We start from the raw sequence: 21698 nt of genomic DNA on the forward strand, positions 1-21698 counted from the left end.
GAAATGGCTTAGATGCTGTACTGTTTGGGAGTATCCAGTAAAGAGCTTTCCACTCTGATGCTTTGACACCCTAGCAGACAGCTAAGGATCTAACAAGATCCTGCATATAGGCGGAGACTCTTACCCTTGGGACAATCCCATGCTAATCAGATGAAGGCAGCTGTGCTAAGTACACAGTCCATAGGTCTGCCAGCCTTGTGGGCTATCAAGAATAAGCAAGAAACATAGCATGGATGCACTGCAGAGATAAGGAAGTTCTGCATCAAGCAGAAGCAGACAAGCAATCTATATTAAAATCTAATAAAGCAAACCCATCAAACAAACAATCTCATTAAACTCCACTAAAAGTCAGTGGAAACAGGATTATTTACTAGCAGAGTAGGTATCAGAAGAAAGGTTACAGGGAGAGAGTTCCACAAATGAGGCGCCAACACCAAGACAGCTCTGGTAACTACCCAAGTTGACTTGGAAGATGAAGGAACCTATAACCTGACATCCTATGAAGCTTTTACTAATTTGGCAGGTTCACAGGGGAGCAGGCAGCCCTTTCATATATTGTGGTTCCAGACCTTTTAAAGCCTTATAGCTCAGAACCAGCACTTGAATTATGTTTGGAAATAAATTTGGAGACCATGAAGCTCTTTTGGTACTGGTGATACATGTTCCTCTGCATCTGTGTTTGAAACCAACTGCAGTTTCTGTGCATTCTTCCTAGGTAGTCCCACACATAGCACTTTATAGTAATCTAACCTTGATGAAACCAGGGTATGGATAACTGTAGCCAGTGCACATTTTTTTCAAGAAGAGTTGCATCTAGCATACCAAGAAGATAGTTAAAAAGTATTTTGTGCCACAATCTAAAATATGAACTGAGGATGAATTCTGCTGGTCTGCATCTGCAACTATGGTTCTGGCAGCCCAGGCTAGATTCGTAGTTGACTGGGTGGAGACAACATCTGCTCAATGAAAGGAGTATACATTCTGTAAAGACTAGATGGGCTGAATGAACATGTCCCATCCCTTTAAAATGCCCTATGTGGTTGTTCCTTCAGCCAACAAAGCAAATGAACTATACAGAGCTAGAGCTGCTATTCCATAGTAATGCTTTTTTGTTTTCCTTTACCCCCTCCTTTGCAGCTCTTCTCATGAGGAGACTCCTGGCTCTCACCCTCTGTATGGACATGGAGAGTGCAAGTGGCCTGGTTGTGAAACCCTCTGTGAGGACTTGGGACAGTTTGTCAAGTAGGTGACTTATGTGCAAGGTATATTAATGCTGCTGTGTTCTTTGTCCCAACCTGTACTTAATAATTCTTCCTGTGTTTTCTCACACCATAGACCAGGCTTCCTCAACCTTGGCCCTCCAGATGTTTTGAGACAACAATTCCCATCATCCCTGACCACTGGTCCTGCTAGCTAGGGATCATAGGAGTTGTAGGCCAAAAACATCTGGAGGGCCGAGGTTGAGGAAGCCTGCCATAGACCTCAAAAAGGAAAAGTCCTGCTGCAAGCACTTTAACTGTTTATGATGTGCAGGGAAGCCCAAAGATCAGTCTGTTGCTTTTTGGCCCTGGGGATGGTTTCCTCAGATTCTAGAGATATTTTCCCTCCAAATCAGTTATTGGTGAGCTTTGATACTTCAGAAAATATAATTTATGTCTGTAGAACAGGTACCTGGTAGCTTTTGATAGTCTAGAAGCACCACCATGCCAGCCCCCTAGAGCCATTCTAGCATCACTACTTTTAGAAAAATTGAGTACAGTACTTCTGCACCAGTTTTTCCTTCTGTGAAATGGAGCTAGACCCCTCTAGGCTTCTTCTCCGAAACAGAGCTATATCACTGTCATAGACCTTCGGTAAGAACCGGGAAGTTTTTAAAGGCTGCCAGGCACTGTGGGGTATATAGGAAGAGTGGGAGAGACTCTGCTAGAGAGAAAGAGGCTGACTGGGACCTACCGAAATGACAAGGCTTTTGGAGGAGAGAGGAGACAGACCACTAAAGTTTATAGCTCGCCCATGTTAGGAAGAAGAAAAGGGGGGCGGGTGGGGAGAACTAGAGAGAAACAGATGGCAGCGCGGCAGCCTGCTGACACCGCTTGTGGGCTCTGTCACTGACTGATTAACTCCGCTGTCTAAGAGCCCTCTGCTAGCGTCAGGGTCAAACAAATTGTTTTCACGCTTCGTCAGAGGTTTACTTAATTAGTTCATTTGCAATTAGATCTCTTTGTAGCCAAGATTTTTAGCAAAGACATCAGATGAAACTGACGGGTTTTCTTTTCTTGCTTGTTCGGGTTCCCCCCTCCCCCCAATGCCTTTCTTGCTACACATGCTTCCCACCCCGTCCACATACGCACATGCCGCTCCTCATTCTCGGCCCCCCTCCACCTCCCACCCCACTGCCTCCGAACAGAATGTTGTGAAGGTTGAAAATGACGTTTGGGAGGACTGGAGACGGTCAGAAGCACAGCCTGTATGCCTGATCTGTGTGTGTATGTGTTCTGTGAAATGAACATTTTAGAAAAACTTGCCACCCCACCCCCACCCTGGCCTTCAGCTACCGAAGGATCACTGTTAACGAGCCAACAGGTGCCAACTGCAACAGACTTAAGGCAGATGGGCAGGGAACTCGCATACTCCTTCAAAGCCTAACTTAGCCTTTTTCATGTGGCCAGGAGGAGGCCAAAAGGGAGAATTGATTCCACCTGTGCTACCATATGTAACTGACTGGTCCGAAAGGAGCCTCCTAACATTAGACAGCCATATCCTGCTTCCCCTAACTGGGAAGTCTTGACACAGCTTAAAATAGTAAGGAAACATTGCATGGAATGTTGTTCAATAGCAAAACTAAGGCTCTAAGAGTAAAATGAATTTAATTCCCTGCACTACCTTTAGTTCGTTGGCTGACATTAAGAAAGCTTACATTCATTCGCCTGTTAATGGTACAAGCTTTGAAATGGAATATAAAGTCCAGGCCTGTTTCGGTTTTGTTAAATTTTGTATGGCAAAAGGCTATGCTGCTTCAGTTAGGGACCGGAACTTGGCAGCAGATGGAGGGTGGCTTGTTGAGGCAAAGTTGTGAACCTACAGTGAAGAGGCTCTTGGAATTCATAAAGGAAAATGCATTTTCTGTCCTTATAATCCATCTCTCCTGAATGAAGAAAAATCTCTGGAAAATTGGTAGACTTACGAGTGTTGAGCTCTTTTTCCAGCTGATTTGTAAGCGTGTCACTTTGCCTTTCTGTGGTTCAGGATCTCCACCTGACTCTTTGGTTGACTTGTCTCTTCAGACTCCAGGGCAGCCTTCCCTAACTAGATGTCCTCTATGTCTTCTAGATCTTTTGGACCGTGACTTATCTCTGACCATTATCCATGCTGGTTGGGGCGGATGGGACTAGTAGTCCAAAACATCTGTAGGGAATCAAGTTGGAGATGACTGCTGTAGGTCGTGTAACTTGCTGTGTATCTATGTACAGGGTGAGTCTTTTAAAAGAGGCCCCGTGGAACATGTGTACTCTGTATCCACAGGGCCTCTTTTAAAGGACTCACCCTGTATATGTAGCACCAGTGTGGTACAGCAGACAAGGTGGTAGACTTAAATCAGAAAACCTTTAGCTCAAATCCCCACTCAGCAGTGATGCTGACTAGGGGGGAATACAGCCTTGCACTCTTCCAGTTGTTCCGTCTTTGAAAACATTTTAGCTTGCCAGTTGGAACGATTCCCCATCTCCTCCCCCCATGTGCTGTTCTGGGGGATCTCCTCCTGCCCTGAGCCATTTTCAGGGAGGAGAGGAGGAAGTCCTTGAACTGATAGGCCTGGTTAGGTACATTTCACCCTAGGTCATGGTCTATGGGCAAGTCACTTTCTCAGGCTAGCCTCCCTCACAGCATTATTGTGATGATAAAATTGAATAACCTGTTGATGAACAGGATAAAAATGAGATAGATAAGATAGTAGACATGTTGCATAGCACAGCCAGTGTATTAAAGAATCTTAATAAAGGGGTAAACATTGTCAAGGGAGTTCTGGTTGTCCAGAGCTTCTCCTCCTCCTCCTCCTCCTCCTCTTAAAAATATGTTTTCTGTTTTTAGACACCTCAATACAGAACATGCACTTGATGACCGGAGCACAGCTCAGTGTCGAGTTCAAATGCAAGTGGTACAGCAGCTGGAAATACAGGTGAGTGTAAATGTATGCAGCGAACCTTATTCAGTCCCATCTGTATTCAAGCCAAAATCCTTGAACACAGCAAAGTCAGTAAGCTGTTTAATTTGGGATCTTGTGTGCCTAAGGGATGGATTTTGGAGTTTCTTTTTTACATTGGTTTAAGGCTTCCTTCATCTTTTTGGCTCTAAGGATCCAGGTCCTTTATCAAGATCGGCCTCATGGGCCAAATTTGACAGGTAAGCAGGGTTGCCCATCTGTTAAGCACATGGTGTCATTATGACCATCGAATGATTGACATACAGGCTGTCAGATCTACCTGGCAAAATCCCTTGTGGGGCTCCCAAGTGTCCCCTGCTGCTATGAAAAGCCCAGGAAAGAATGCAGGCTCCACTCCACTCCCAAGCTTCAAGTTGCCTTAGACATTGCAACCTTAGGATCAGAGGCAGGTCATGAAATACCATAGTATTCATTACTCCTGTCTTCTGTTATGCTGATAGGCATCTATTTCAACCCATCAGAGTGGTGGAGAGGGCCTCAGACATATGAGTCAATCATAAACGGCTCCAGCAGATCCTACTGAAATTTGCAAGAATTGTAAAAATTGGATGCACAAGGGTGTAAACAGCCTTTCTTCCATAACCTAGGACTTTATTCTGTGATTACAGAGCTGAACAACTTGCAGGAATGTCACCAAATGTGTTCTTGACTTTATGAGACCAGGACTGGACTTAGAGGAGCTATGTGGCTGCTTCTAAAAGCAGAAGCCGTGCATCATCTGCTGCTGGTGGGGAACATTCAGTAATACAAAATCTGATGTGATGTCACTGTGCTTTGAGTTTCCTCAACCCCCCCCCCCATTACAACTGATGAAGAGGAGGAGCTGGGAAACGTGAGGCATGGTGGCATCACACCACGTGCTTTATATTAATGGATGCTACCAGGGGTGAGAGGAAGTGATGCACTGCTGCTGATCTGAGTGGAAGCCAAATTCCTGCTGTAACATTTAGTTTGGAGCTGAGAGAAATTGTAAACACAAGGAGGAGGCAACATTGGTAATTTAGAAGAGTATGGATTTTGCATATAGGCGATACCTATAAATGTTTGCATAGGGTGCAGGAACAGGTAAAGCAGCATGTAATCTGTGATAAATGATTATTGCATAGGATGGAATATAAATTGGGAATGGCATTTGGTTTCCCATTCCTTACTTCCAGCTCGTTTTCGGAAACAGCCAGCACTGATGCTTGCTTGATGGACTCTGAAGGGAATGGGCAGGGGGTTCTTTTTATCCATGTTGCTAGATTGTATATATGCGAAGCAGTGCAGGGATGAAAGGAGCAGCATTCTCTGGAACATGAATCTCCACAGCAGCAGGATTAGTGGCAGAGGAAAGAGTGCCAGGGAGCGAGGCAGCTATAACACAAAGCGCAAGTAGTCTCTGTTGGAAGCTAAACTAAGTCAGTAGTTGCAGATGGGGTGCCTCGAAGAGAATGCGGCAGACATGCAAGAAGAGGAGAGAAAAGGAAGGAGTGCAACACTCAAAGAGCAGAGTTAAGATTGTTACACAGCCTGAGTCAAACCGTGTGATTCTACCCTGTTCCCAAGCTCTCTCTAAAGCAAAAGGTTGAAAGCAATTACTAGCGCTTAAAGAAGGGAATGTGGGGGAGAGAATCCTTGAAGAGAGCAGAAAGCTCCATGCGTGAAAAGAAGAAGCTGCCACCAGAGTTCCCAATTATAAAGTTTTCACTACAGAGCTCCTGCTGTGTCGGCAGCAAGAGTGTCTACATCACGAGAGTGGATCTGTCAGCTCTAATGAGAGCCACGACAGTGCCAGAGCGTCCTTGCGTCAGAGTCTCTCAAACTTCCAGCAAACTCCACTCTGGCTGCTTCCTTTAACTGCTGCCTCACTGGCCCCCTCTCTCTTTTTTTAGTTTTGGGGATGGTTTCAAGACCTGGTGGGAGAGGAGAGAAATGCCCTCTCTGGGTGTGTCCTAGATTCTGCATAGGGGCCCATCAGGTCAGGAGGAACTGAGGCAAAGTTTGAGGGGAGCACTCAGAAAGGGAAGGTGACACAAAGGGAGATGGTGTCAGATCCCATTGCTTCTGCAGCACTCAAACTCTCTCCCTGTGCCACAGCGAATATTTCACCCTTCTCCGCACACTGAGAAATAAACACACACCCCAGGAGCATGCAATTAAAGCAATGTTGCACATCTGGAGAGATGGATGGGCAGGTGAGTGGGTGGGTTGAAAAAGGCATGGTGGGAGTGATAGATGGATGAGAGGAAGTAGTGTAGAGAGGGAAGAGATTAGAAACATGAGCAAGTGATGAGGTGAGGGAAAACTGTAGAAGCAAAGGATGTTGAGAGGAGGTGACTAATATGATAGAGTGCCAAAAGGAAAGATGGTAGAAGTGATCTAGCAGCTTCACATGGGGCAGGAGGATCCTGATGCCTGGGATAGGGAGAGAGGCCAGTCCATTTAATACCATGGTGGATGAAAAGGACGAGAACTGAGTGAAAATGCAGTGAATGAAATGGAGGGGGTTTCATAATGTGAGGTTCCATTTTTCAGCAGCTTTTTCTGCCTCTGCTCACCCACATCTGATTCCTTTACATCAAGGTCACTGGCACTCCTATGTACAGTGGATGTACCAGAGTATCAAAAAATCACCACACATCCTGATCTTGATATCCAATAGGAAAAGGCAGCTCTTTAGAAGCTTGGAAATGTGATACTCCAACCAGATTCATGGCTCTCAGGAGTATTCAGTGTTACTAGGGAATTAGGGAAGCTGGCAGCTTTTCTCTTCCAGGAGTGCTCTATGAAGGCAGCACAGCACAGCAAGAGCTAAAGGGAACAGCCCAGTGCTGTCACGTTACTGCATGTAGGAAGTATTAGTCAAAAGAAGAGAATGGCATGTTCACACCAATGTTGAATGGAGCAAGCAAAACGAGGTGTCTGTGATCCCTGCTGATGTAGAGGGAACCATTCAAGGGCATGATTATTGATGGAACACTTAACTGGACCCACCTTTCTAAATATGTTGGCCAAGTGAATTGACCAGTAATGGGAAAAAGCTTCCTCAAAACAAATGACTTCTTGTTTGGTTTTCTTTGCAGCTAGCTAAGGAGAGTGAGCGTCTCCAGGCGATGATGGCCCACCTCCATATGAGACCTTCAGAGCCAAAGCCGTTCAGTCAGCCTGTAAGCAATGCTCAGCTTGTTCCTCACCTTTACACTCTAACTTTCTTTTCTAATAGGGATTGCCACCTCAAGCCTCAGGCCCATATTGTCCTGCCAGAGTCACTCAGGGCTGAAGCAACCCTGGCTGTGACAACATTTCTAGGCTCACAGTAACAGGAACTAATTTCCTACGAGTTCCTTTGAGCCACTAGGCTCCTAGTAGATGGCATGATGGTGTGAGGAAGCCAAGGTACACCTATGCTCCATTGAAACTCCTAAACTGATGATTACCAGTTTTCCACCCTTGCGGAATCCTCCCTTTTACTACAACCCAAACATTGTTTACTTGAGCTTCACTTTCCACAGTCATAGCCATAGAGGGTCATGTAATATCATAATGCCTGCCAGATGCTGCCCATGAATCACCAGGTAGCTATCCCTTCTTTATAATAACAATACCCTTCCTCTATCTGTTTCTCCAAGTCCTCTTTTACACTTTGCACTTGCATTTCTCCATGGCATTTCACAGAGGCATAACTCAAACTGTATAGGCTGAGTAATCTCCTTGAGAGAGGAACCTGTCCTCTTGGAATCTGTGAATTGTCATGCATGTTATTATTTTATTATTTATTACATTTACATACCACCCTTCATCTGAAGATCTCAGCGCGGTTCACAACATGCATGCATACTGATGGTGCTATAGAAATACAAACAACCATAGGTACCTGTGCTGGCCCTTTCTGCAGGCAGGTAGAATCACTCGTTCTCACAACATCAAGCCAGACTGAGACAACCTCCCAGAGGCAACAGCTCACAGAGCATGCCCAGATAGCCCAAGCTGCTATTGTACGCAAGGAGTGAAGCAAGGGGATTGGGATAAGACAGGCTGTGCACAGGCCATCCTTGCTTTCACATTGCACAGTTTAGAAAGCCGGCTGTGTAGAAAGACCACACCACTTGTGTCAGTCCTGCAAACTGTGTAGACATAGGCTGAAAAGTGCTGCTTGGAAGTGCTGAAACAACACACCAAATTCTGAAATCAGAGCTGATACAAACATACCCTAGTGTCCTCTACCCTGCAGGGTGTGTTACTGGCTCATTCCTGACCTATAGCCTCCTGTGCCGTCTTATTGGCCATTCTAAGGTGTTTGAGACACATCTATCTCAGGAAAAGCAGCTGGTGACATCTATGCTCTCTTGAGGTTCTAGTTCACATCTGTGCATGTGAGACCCTCTTGGAAGAACTTGCATCAATGACAAAAATATGTGTTTCCCCTCTGTGGTTTCTGAAAGTCCCTCCTGTTCATGAGAAGGGAGGTGGCCATGGTTACAGTTTTGAGGAAGGAAGAGAGAGAAAGTACATGCATATCACTGAATTACATTCCGAACCCCAAGAGCTCACTAACATCTGCAGTGCTTCAATATATGGTTGTATAAGATGACCTGATTTTTTTTTACTCATGAAATGATTGCAATCCTCCTTCTTGGCAAGGGATGAAATTTTGCATGGATGCTGTTGATCTTCAAAAGATAATGCTTATCTGTCAGTGTTATGACTATAGATAATGGTACTATAGATAATGGTACTGATGAACTACTGGGAATTGTGCTGTATCCTGGGACAGCATTGCTCCAATTTGCTAATGAGACACTTGTGGCAATGCCACAATGTTTTTAAAATGAAATCCACAACTACCTGATCACCTTCATGAAATGAGCAGATAATTAATTTCCCCCCAAGTTAAGCTGCAGTTTAGACAATCTCATTGGAAGTGGTGTAGCATAGTAGCTAAGAGTGCACACTTTCAGCCAGGAAGCCCTTAGCTCAAATCTTGCCTAAGCCATGAGCTCACTAACGGTCCCCACCTGTGCATGCTTGCTTGCTTCTAAATAAACATTCATAGACTTGGACCATGTTTGGATTTATGCAAGCCACTATCTTGTAACTTCAGCCCCCATCTGCAATACAGGTGGTAGAGTGTGCTAGCTGTAACTGAAAACCGTTCCTCCTAAAGTTTGGCTTCCCATTTGCTTTGGAAAAATGGCTACGGACAAGAATTATGGATTAGTTTAAAAAAAACACTGAGCAAGGAAGGAATACTTTGTATTGTACTAGATGGTCATCTGGTTCTTTCACGTTTCTAACAACTGGCTTTGATGTAGCTAGTAAAGAGTTTTAGGTTTCATTCACGTTTGTAGAGTATGATCTGATTTCTCATCCACATCTAGCCCTTCCATTGTAGTTGATGAGTCTCAAGTTCTTATCTGAGATGCCTGTTTCAATCTTTGCTGCTGAATTGATTAGTAAACCCTCAGTGGTGTGCCTCTGCCTTCCACCCAACCTCTATATCTTCATTGATAGAAGTTGAACAGCCATGTGCTATGTCCATATAGAAAACTGTTGCTTACCCAGACACCTCTCTGTCTCCTGGGTTGATTCTAATAATAGTTTGTCGTCCTCTTTGAGCAGCTGAACCTGGTTTCCAGCGCCACCCTCTCCAAGAGCACTTCTGATACCTTCCCTGATGGATTACCTCATCCCCCCACCTCTGCTACTGCACCCATTACTCCATTGCGGCAGGGCCCTTCTGTCATCAGCTCATCCACTTTACACAATGTAGGGCCTATTCGCAGGAGGAACTCAGACAAGTTCTGCACGCCAATCTCCTCAGGTGAGAGCAGCTGGGGAAACTGCAGCTGCAACTTTATGTTTGGGTTGAATTGTGTGTTTCTTAGACTGAATTGTGTGCTACTTTTCTTCATAACTTTCTTTCTTCCCCCTAGAACTTGCGCAGAATCATGAGTTTTACAAAAATGCAGATGTCCGCCCCCCCTTCACATACGCCTCGCTTATCCGGCAGGTGAGAAATTCCTTATTTTGGAGAAATGTACAAGTGTGCCAGAAAGACCTGGAACAGGCAGCAGTTGTTCACACTCACCTTGAATGTTGCTTGTGACAAGTGGCTCAGGTTGCTAATGGTACATTCTAGACATCGCCTTCTTATGCTGCCTTTGGAAATGGAATTTGAGTCAGTGGCTGGGGTGTCAATCTGGTAATTGAGAAACCTGGATTCATTGTGGTCTTGAGCTATCGTGTTTTTTTCACCCAACCATGCCTTTCACAGTTAACACTAGACATTCTAGCACTGTAGGTAAATGGATAGGCACATAATTCTCTCTGTAGTTTGTTTTGTGTAGAAGTCAAAGGCCTAGAGACTAAGACTTTAGGCTATATCTACAGCCATCACTGCTGTATCTTGTGACCTCAGTGCCTCTTTGTCCTTTACATGATCATTATTTCCTCAAGAGTTCAAAGCAGCTTAGTTCTATTACAGTGTCTCTGACTTGGTGCTTTTCTGGTCCCCTGGGTGAAAGATACATTAGCTACAAATGGAGTGTGAGAATGGGGAGTTTTCAGCAACAGAAATGGCAGTGATGGCTTCAACTTGAAACAATAAGATTTTGCCACCCCTACTTGCCCAACAAGGTATTTTTGAAGTCATTACTACAGAATCACCTTGTGGTTAATAACTCAAATCTCCATTTTAAATGAGATGGTTGAGGGTTTTTTTGACCAATACCATTTCCTGAATATTAGCCTTTGTGAGGAGAAAAATAGAATCTGCATGTATCAGTGCTATTTCATGGGTTGTTGGCTGCCACACTTGATATTTGAATTATTTGCACCCTGCCTCTTGCATGTAGGAGCAATGTTCACGGTGGGCTTTACAGTGTTTCTGGCTTCCAGGGTATAACATAACTACTAATGTTTCCTGTTGTGTCAGAGTATTAGCAGTAGAGTTTGTCAGGATCAGCCTTAGTGGTCCATAACAACTGAAATCTCTTTTCAGCCTTAGCTTTCAGGCACAGCAGGTGGGACTTTACTGTGTCAGTTTCTTGGATGAACTGCAACCTTCTGTTTCCAGAGCTGCCAACAGCATATCTTTGACAAAGAATAAATTCCCTGGGGAGGGTGGCTTCTATTGCTCCCTAGTGGTGCTGTATTGTGTGGGCATTCCCCGCCTTCCAGTTAATTGAAGTAGGCTCTGTAAGTTAGTGTGCAGGCTATGATATTGTTCTGTGGATCTCACCTACACCCTTATTCTCCTTTGGCTAAAAATATGCCTTCATTGTCCATGTAAAAATATACTTTAGAAGAGATGCTAAGATCTGCTTGCTGGCACTGGTCTTTTAAAGCCCTGGCTCCTGGAATTCATTCCTTTTGAGTCAGCTCTTTGAGGTTAACCTCCCTGGAGTAGCTGAGATCTAGGAAACTCTTCCAAGAGCAAGCAGTAGTTGGTGTTTTCAGACACATTGTCACCTCCATTAGCCAGGCCAAAGTGTGGGAATGAGTGCCTTTATGCTTATCTCACCTCCCTCCCTCCTACAGCATCATACACGCTTCTGCATGCAGTGTTTTGTTTAAGAATGCTGGATCAGACCAAATGGCTGGGATCAGACAGGTGCTCCTGGAATACTCACCAAATGGGACATGATAGAGCATTATCTGCTGTTTTTTGCTTTCACCATCTAGTAATCAGAAGTTCACTACCTCTACATTTGAGTTTTGCTTTTAGCTACCATGGTTAATATTCAACACACATAGTATTTGGCATGCTCATGTTTTATTAGTGGTGTGTATATGTGATTATTCTTTTTGTAATAAATAATTTTATAGGCTTTGTACATACCTATTCCTTAACTTCCAAGTTTTTGGCTGTACCATGGCCAATACCCATTGGTATCCCACCCGTGAATTTGTCTGATCTTTGGAAAGTTCATTTTAAGAGTTTTTTTAAGCCCTTAAACTGGTTAAGGTGTTGCCTTGTAATCTACCACTTATGAACTTCATTGGATCATGCCAAGATCTAGTCTATGTACCTCCATTATGCTCTCTTTTTTATTCACTAATGGTAACCAGGTATGGCACACCCTCCCCTCATGTGGATGCAAATGGTACCTGAATTATTCTCTGAGTGAAGTTAGCAAACAGCAGGCCCAACCAGTTATCTGCTTTCAGTTCAGATAAGAATGAAGAGGGGCTGGAGTGGACCAGTTTCAGGCAGAAATTGTTGATCTTGCTCTACAAAACTGGGATCAGGATTCCAATGTTCAAGTCTAGTTCAGTAAGGAATGTTTTGAGTGCATTCTAGCTAATTTGCCCAGATTTGATCTGGTGCAATTCCTGGTTTGCAGCAATGGTTACTGTGCTTCACTCACTAAATTAATTCAATTTTTATGCATTTTGAAAGCGATACTTTAGCACTGATTTTACTTTCCATCCATTGTAACCTGGAGCACTTCTTTCCAATTAACTGTAAGATGGGTAGAGTAGTCGAAATCAATGGTTTGTCTGGGCTAGTACTTACTAGAGCTTCTAATCAGTCAGGTGTACTATATGTGTCACTGCATTTGCATAAGGGTATGTCCTGCTAAATGAAAATATCTCAAGACTATTTTAGCATATTCTTTAGGCAGTAATACTGATCTGCAAAGATATGTCATATCTAAAAATGACCAAGCTTTATGCAGCTGGTCATTCACCTAAGTAGAAAAAGAAACAATTTTCAGAGAATCTTGCATATCAGGTCCCAGAATCTGTTTCAGAAGTTTCTTTAAGGCCTTAGAGCCTGTTATTACCCATGACTATGCTTCTCTGCACCTGTAGAATTGACAGAAGTAGCTCTTTGAGCATGCACAGCAGGGGTGGGGAACCATTTTCAGCTTGAGAGCTGAATTTCCTTCTGGGCAACTTTCAAGGTCTGTGATGGCCAGTGGTTGGAAGGGCCTGAGGCAACAGTGGGCAAAGCAGTGAATGTGAATTTTACCTTTGAACAACAGGCTAGTTTCTATACTTCTCTATCTCCAGCCAGATAATAATAATAATAATAATAATAATAATAATAATAATAATAATAATAAAGCATATCTAAAAACTTAATAAAAACATCATGCATTAAAAAGCTCCTGATACAGGACTGCCTTCAGATGTCTTCTAGACAAGCAAAAGTCATTATCGGAGTTCAAAGACGCATTCCCACCAGGCAAAAATACTCAAGGTGGATGTGAAGCAAGGCTAGTGAGAACTGTGGCCTGCGGAGGGGTCTGGCTTGGGAGAGTCACAAGGGCACCATTTACATGCACACCCCAGGCCTGAGGTTCTCTGTTCCTCTACTGCTAAGCTTGCTTCAGTGCATTTAACCTAAGAGGTAGAGCATTCAAATTATGAGAGTAATGCTTCTGCACCTTTTGAGGACTAGCTATTCAGTCCACAATATATTTTATTCCTGGCTTTTGGGGGGGGGGTGTATAATCTTGGGTAGGTAATTGTTTTGCAACATATCTTGCTTCTCCTGTATCTTTAATAAAGGCTATGTTTGGGCTGATTCATACATTCATACATATCACTCTCAAAGCCTTATCACTCAGTTACTTGAGTCTCAATTCATGAACTGTCTTCACTAAAAATGCATTGTTTTGGAGTAACCTTGTACAGCTATACAGCTATTTTTAGTGTTGGATCTGTGGTGGCTGTTTCATGCATGTTGGTCTCCACCTGATGTTGTATTCCTCAAGTGAGAAACATGGATGTCCTAAATTCAGATCTTTGAAATGTGTAGTTGAAAAGCAGAGCAGCATCTTCTCATATGTCCTCATTAATGGTTTGCCTAGTACTGGTGGTAAGAACTTATGGGACTGATGTCTGTGAGTAACTTTTTCTCACCTTTCAATGCAGGCTATCCTTGAGACACCCGACAGGCAGCTAACATTGAATGAAATCTACAATTGGTTCACACGGATGTTTGCCTACTTCAGGAGAAACACAGCTACCTGGAAGGTAAAGCTTAGTCTGGGATTTTAATGCAGCTTTAGTGCCAACCCACTTCTTAATATGGAACTGGGTCTCAATTTGGAGGACCTGCTAAATAATTTCATGCCCCAAATGTTTTTGGTGGAAGAGGTTCTTAAATAAGTGGGAGCAGGGAGCTCTTATTAAGCAACTACATGTGTCCATGTTTGATCTGTATCTCGGCTGCATCCTGGTTATGGACATGACACTGGGAATCACGAAGAAGTTAATGAATTAAGGCATTTACTCTGTCAACATTCTGCTAAAGATTCTGTTCTGGAGTGGAACAACAAGGCCACTTCAGAATAGATATTCTGCATGTTCTTACTTCTTTTTAGAAGTGGAGAGGAAGGATTGTTCATTAGTTTATGACACCAGGACGCAGATTCATGTTTCAGTTTCCCACTCCATTTAGCATTACACAGAACGTATGGTGCTTGGATACTATGGTAAAGGCAGCATCCACAAAGAAATATGCACTGCCTTTTGTAATGCACTCTATGTACCTAAGGATGGATTCAGATGAAAGAGGTGGCTAAAACAAAGTGTGAGTGACTTGCACGTTCTACTTTCCCTCCTTTTGACTTATTTCTCCTATACCTGTAGTGAGATGTGTAAGTTCCCCATATCTTTGGGAACTTGCCACTGGCAAGGTAGGCAGCTCCCTTCCTTGGATATGACTTGAGGGGCAGGGGGAAGTAGCTGAATGAGTCATTCTTATCTCCTTCTCACACACACCCATCCTTTTTTTGTGCTGCTTTCAGTAATTGTGATGTGACTGTGAGACTGTCAGGGAAAGGAGCTGGGACCAATGGATGCAAACCTTCTGAAAGCAGGGAGTACTAGTAGCGAGGAATATCTAACGTCCCTCCATCTCCATTGCTTTCTAACTAGGCCCTGTGGTTGTAGCTCACTCTGGTGAGAGAGCTGTGGGTACTCGGCACAATTGACAAATTGATAATTTAGCTTAAAATGTGTCAAACTGCCTGGGTGGTAAAGCAAGCCAGGGAACTATATTCCTTCTCTTAGAAGAATCTGTTTCAGCCCTCTGAGGTGGAGGCAGTGATGTGTGGGTGGGTGACAACAGCATGTGACCAATCTGTTCCGTTATAAGGCTGCAGAAATAGGTCTGTGCTGGCATGCACGTGGCTTGTCTACAGGAAAAGCAGAAGGGGAGTTAGAGATTCTAGAAATAGAAAATAAGGTTAATGATAACCCGGGGGCTGGTATCTCACTGCATGTGGCAAATAGATGATGCCTTAGCCAAGCTAGCAACGATTCAGGCTGGCTTTTCAGAGCATTGGGATGCAGATGGTCTCCTGATAGGGAAGATTGTGTGTGAGCTGCTAATACTCAACTTTCAACCTTGGGGAAGAAGAACATGAGGAGGCAACTTAATCTTTGTAACAGAAAACAATCTTGCACATGAAAAGGGGCTAACAGAAGCGCCACCCAGTCTCCTGTCTGGTTCAGATTCCCTATGAGCTGTTAGCTGTCAGTTGGTGTTTCTGTCTTCCCATCTGTAAAATGGCACAACAAGAAGGGGCCGGTTTCCTCTGTTACATTAACATATATGTAATATTGCAGTAGGCCCATGATCCTAACTGAGGTCTTGATTACTGCTATAATCATAATCTTGGATTTGTCTGTCTCTGTCGCTCTCCTTTTCACCGTAATGTATAACTCTCTAGGCAGTTGCCAGTCCATCACTGTAAAGGCATTGTGTGGGAAACAATGGGGAAGGGTCATAGCTTAGTAGTAGAGCATATGCTTTGCATAGAGAAAGTCTCAGATTCAGTACTTTTGAGGTAGGGATGAGAGCGCCTTTCAGAAACCTTTCAGAGAGCCTTTCAGAAACCACTGCCAGCTAGTGAAGTCCATACTGAGCAAGGTGGACCAATAGCCTCACTTGTATAAAGGAGCTTCTTCTTTCAATATTTCTAAACCAGACAATGAGCACACCTCCCCTACTGTGTACTGGAGGCACAGGCTCTGGATATGCAGGTGCCGATGCTTGCTCTTGGAATCAAGTCCAGCTCCCTTTGCTTGTATTTTTTTCCTGAAGAATTCAATTTTAGCAAAAGTGTACATCCTTAAAATGTGTCTGTGCCCATGTGTGCTTTCATCATGAGAAGATGGTCCTGATGTTTGTCCTAATTCAAAGCTTGGCCTGTAATACACTGATCCATTCCTTGCTCATGTGTTCAGTGACATCTGGAAAGCAGAAGAAGTAATTCCAGAAGAGATACAAAAGTGAGGGAGGGTGAGAGAGAGGATAGAAGGACTATCTCCAGAGTAGAGGGGTGTGTGTTGTGTTCCTGCAGCTGGGCATCTCTGCCTTTCAGCTGGAGGCCTGATAAGATTCTGTCTTCCAGACATGACATAATTCTGCCAGTGTCACATGCAAGCCGTGATACAATCACTCCCTCAGACGGGAAGCCAGAGTCATTGTGTAGCCGTCAAACTCTTGATAACGACCAAGCAGAGCTTGCTGCCCATTAAGCAAACACAAGTCTGAGACTAGCAAGTTATTTTCTGTGAGTGAAAAGGGGTTATGGCATCAACCATGTAGGAAGTGAGTGAACTTATTTGGATCAATTCATAGAGAAGTGCTGAAAATTCTAAGTCACCTATAAACATCATTGGGGAAGGGTAGCTGTATGTGGTAGTGCATGTGCTTTTCAGTGAAGAAGTTCCAAGTTCATGGAATCTTAAATGAAGAGCTACTAGGGAGCAGGGCAAGAAAATGCCTCTTCCTCCATTTCTGTTGTGTTGCTTCCGAAGGGAGACTACGCCAGGCTAAAGTATGATGGCTTTGTCCATTGTTGCCTTTGACTGTTCCTGACTACATAGCAGCCTATACCCTAGCTTCTGGGGAACAAACTCAGAGAAAAAATATTTATTTGCTTGCTTGCTTGCCTGATTGCTTGCTTGCTTACTATATTTATGTAGCCACCCCATAACAGGCATTTTCTAGGTGGCTCATAAAGGAAAGAAAATGCAATATTCAAGTACAACATAAAACAAATTAAATTATTTTCAAAAATTGAACTATTAAAAACAAATTTAAACCTCAAATTTAAAACAGAGAGACCAGAACAATGAAGTTTTAAAGACCTGGAAAGATATTCAGCTGGCACCGAAAAGCCCATAAAGATGGCATCAGGTGCACCTGTCCAGGATGGCTGTTCTATAACTGGGGTGCTGCTACTGAAAAGACCCTGTCCTGAATACTTGAAAGCAATGCTTTTCTGTCATCCTTCATCTGCTTAATTTGTGAGGCCTTGGCATGTCTGCAAAACTGGCAAACAGGCTGGTTTCAGAAAACAAATCTTAAAGCTTTGGGCAAAGGGGAAAGAAGTCAAAACTCTTTTTTGTTCCTGCCTTTTCTTTTCTCGTACTGCCTGAACAAGGAAGAAGAAACAGAAGGAAGGTCCTTTGTGCAGCTTGTTGGCTACCTTTCCCTACATATGCAAACATACATGTACAAATGTGACACACACCAACAGGCATATAAACAAATGATACCAAGATCTGAGCTTGAATCTAAGGACAAAACTACTAGGAAGAGACTACTTATTAAGGACTAAGTGCCTACTTAAGCATGATAAACATGATAGGTACTTAGTGCTTGGCACATTTACGTAGATGTTGGTTTTTGCTTTTCTTTGGTGTGCTTTTCAATGCATCTAATCCCTGAAAGCCACAAAGCAGCTGTAGTGCCCATGGCTGATATCCCACATTACGGTACCCTGGAGAAATTGTGCAATTGCTCTGGAAGTTGGCATATCCTCACAGAGGAAAGATGTTAAACTTATACACAACCTGGTACCTTTATTTGTTCTCATCCATTTTCCTCCATTTTGTGGTTATGTGCTGAAATATTGAATTAGCTTTGGTGGTCCAGTTCTCCTCAATTTATTGCCATTCCAGTTCTTCTTGCTTAGTTAGGTAGTCCTTGTGGGTGGATGCTTTCTCGTGGATGCACAACTCAAAGCACACTAAGAACCAATGTTACATTTTAGCAGTGCAAGAGGGTTGCATTGGACATCCACTGTAGCAAAACCTTTTTGTTGTAATCCTAACCTATTTGTCTTCTCTTTAAGACGTTCATACATTCTTCCCTCATGCATTGATGGGGGGAGCTGGGCTGTGACCAGCAGCCAAATGTTTGGCCATCATGAAAGTGGTCCTATAAACATAAAGCATCTCCATGTATGCGGGGTGATCCTGATTGACCCAGGATCTCAGCTTAAGTGGAGGCGCTCTGTGTGCACAGGCTGATGCATGCATATGCATGGGTAGAACATGTGGTGTGAGCCAGCAGCAGGGCCACCAGCCCAATCCTGCTTCCTGTGAATGTGCGAAGGGTGAGTTATATGAGACCTGCTTTTGTTAACCCACTTTTTCTCTATATAGACTATAGTGCACACATTCACCTCTCTGCATCGTTGTCATTGATAGCCCTGCCTGTTTTCCGTTCCCCTCTCTGTGGTGGTCTGCAGCCCTTTCTGTCATTACTGTCCTCTCTTTTACTCAACCCAGAGTTTTCTCTGTTCCCTATCTCGTTAGCCATTTTTCCTCTCCACACCCCGCAGCATATGCTTGCTCACTCTCCCTTCTCACTGCACAGCAGCAGGTGTCCCTGTTCCCTCCAACGGTTATGCCCCTTTTTGTTTCTCTCTCCTTTCCACAGGTCTCCTCACACACGGATCTGTTACTTCCCTTTCTCTGTTTCCGCTGCTGTTGGTCTCACTTCACCACTATCTCTAGTACTCTCTTTTTGCACCCTTTCCAGCACAATCCTATAGATGTCTACTCAGAAGTAAACCCCACAGAGTTCAATAGGGCTTACTCCTAGGCAAGGGAGTGTAGGATTGCAGACTGTCCCTTTATACGCTCTCTTTCTACCCCCACCCTTCTCTCTTCTTCTGCCTTGCTAAACTCAGCAAGAATACCTAAGGCATTCATTTTCTCAGCGGTTCACACATTAAGTGCCTTTCCATATATTATTTGGCAGCAAACCTGGGTTAGCAACTATGTGTTTGTGATAGGGAGTTGGAGCCAATCCTAGCTCTCTGCTGTGTTTAGTGATATGATACATGCATTTACAAACAGGTATTTGGCTCATTTGCTCATTACGTTTTTAGAGGTATGCTTTTCAACGTGTAAATCTGCCTTGAGGGGATCTTATAGGCAGGAAACCATTGAACATGGTGATCTGGTTGCAACAGGCTGGTAAAGCTTTGCGGCCGACTTGGCTGTAGAGTTTGATTCTAGGGAAATGAAAAGCTATGTAGAATATAATGCAGGTATCTTCCTGGACTTCTCTGCTGGAGGGCCAAAAACAGGCAGGGTGGGTGCTGCAGTTGGCTGACAGCCCTGCTTAGGTTGTGCAGCTCTATCTAGCAACAGAAGGAATAGAATATCCTAGCTCACTATCTATAAAAGCCCTGGATTTTGTTTGTCATTCATGTCTGGAGCTTCTCTCCCTCCTTTATTTAGTTGCCACTCAGCTGAGGAAAAAGGTCCCTTCATTTCTGGTTAACATAAGCTGTGCCTGCGCTCATGTAACAAATCACTGTAAGCTCTGATTCTAGGGGTTTGCTCGCCACATCATCCGTAGATGGAGACAGATAGTTAACCTATTCAAGTGCAAAATGAGAGACTTGAAAGAATATTCACTCCAGCTTCTTCAAGAATTATATAATCTTAGTCACTAGAGTCTGGAAAACAATTATTAGCTGACACCTAGTCAATTCACCTGCCAGAGGACGAATTTTTCCTACTATGTAATTATTTACAATACAACAAATTTCAGCTATAATAGCTTATGCTATGCTGTAATCGCATTCTCAAAACACCAGATAGGAAAGTGCTTGAGGGAATACAACCGCTGTGAAATTTTCAAGCAGCATGTGATGTCTTTAACTATTATGCCAACAGCACACAGCCTTGTGCTTTTATGTTTTCTTACAGTTTTAGAGTGCAGGTATACAAGAGTGCTTGCTTGCAGCTGTACTCTAAGGTCGGTAGGCAGATATATCCGTATACTGCTATATCCAAACCTATCCCTCTTTTGGACTTCAGTCCTGTCCTTTTCCCTAGTGGGTAAGTTATGGCTGCTTTAAAACACACACACACACACACACACACACACACACACGTAAATATATTTTGCATAAGATAAATAAAAATGTGTTGGTAACAAAATGAAATATCAGCTCATTCTTCACAGTTATCATGCTACCTGCCTCTTGCATTTCATCACAGGAGTCCCAGGGACACTTGTAAAAGGGATGTTGATTGCACCACAGATGGAGTACTTCTAGAACTTTCCTGTCCAGAGGACATAAAGTCTTCTGTTTCATAGTTGTGTGGTGTCATTTAAATAATTATATGTAAAGTCTTCCTTAATACAGTCGTGGACTATGTGAACTTCAAAATGTCTTCTAGGGTGAGTGGACATGGGGCAGAAGACCAAAAGTGAGCAGGGACCCCACAAAATCATCAGTACTGTTGAATATGTCCCCAAAAGCCTTAGGGGGAGAATAGCCCCCTTCATGCGTTCACCATGGAGAGGAGACTCCACATGATCAAGAGGCAGTGGGGCTACATTGCATTAGGCATGGGTGTCTGCAGTGCAGAAAGCCATATATGTAGATCTCTCTGCATTCTGTGGAACCCTGACCCATGTCAGAATACAAAGAAGCCTACAAGTGTACAGGTCTATATAAGTAGATTTCCCTTTTGCAGACATGCACATCAAACATTTGATTGTGACAAGAAATCTCTGTGACAGCACTGCTGCCCCTTGATCACGTATGAAGGGGGCTTATGTTAGGCAAACAATATGAAATTGCTCAGAAATGGAATATTCAAAGAGAGATCCTTACATGTGGACACATTTGTCTCTTAAGTCACTTATCATAAATTATCTCTCCAGCAAACAGATGAACTCTCCTCCCTCTCCTCTCTGCTACCTTTGAAAGAAAATGTTAGCCCTCTAGCTCACAGTCAGTCTGTCAAGGCTAAAACCACTATAGCACCCTACCAGGAGCACTAGTTTGCTCCACCTAACATTTTTAGGGGGAAATATGGCTGGGTGTAAAATATTTCTGGGTTTGAACATGGAAATTTCTGGTTTTTAAAAAAATTATGGCAGTTGGTTCCCCGTAGTAGTATTAGTGCACACAATATCCCCCACCTGACCTGCCAATCTCTGCCTGCCTGGGCTACCCCTGGTTTGAGGTGAATTTTTCAAGATCACTATCATCCTTATTCTACTGAAGGTCCTCTTGGTTTTAAGCAATATGCCATGCTGATTGTCAAAGTAGATAAAGGGCAATATTTATCCAGGATCACTATACAATGAATACAGTAGGGTGTTTAACACTAGGAAAACCTGGGTTATGTGGAGAAAAGAGTAAATGGAACAGCAGGTAATTTAAAAAGTGGTGCTCCACCCCCCAAGAGTAACTTAGTATGGTCTTGAAAG

The 21698-nt window shown here is 43.5% G+C and overlaps 1 protein-coding gene across 6 annotated transcripts in view; it reads left to right on the forward strand.

Annotated features, from left to right (window-relative positions):
- The window catches only part of FOXP4 (forkhead box P4), a 160803-nt gene that overhangs the window by 116419 nt on the left and 22686 nt on the right, over positions 1-21698 (forward strand). For all 6 annotated transcript variants that reach the window (XM_082226855.1, XM_082226856.1, XM_082226853.1 and 3 more), the window contains 6 exons: positions 1138-1242; positions 4087-4174; positions 7285-7368; positions 9821-10022; positions 10135-10211; positions 14087-14188. In XM_082226855.1, coding sequence (XP_082082981.1) covers positions 1138-1242; positions 4087-4174; positions 7285-7368; positions 9821-10022; positions 10135-10211; positions 14087-14188 — 658 coding nt within the window. The remainder of the gene's footprint in view (positions 1-1137; positions 1243-4086; positions 4175-7284; positions 7369-9820; positions 10023-10134; positions 10212-14086; positions 14189-21698) is intronic.

The sequence above is a fragment of the Podarcis vaucheri genome (genome assembly GCF_965113315.1).
Source record: "Podarcis vaucheri genome assembly, chromosome: 6".
NCBI lineage: Eukaryota > Metazoa > Chordata > Lepidosauria > Squamata > Lacertidae > Podarcis > Podarcis vaucheri.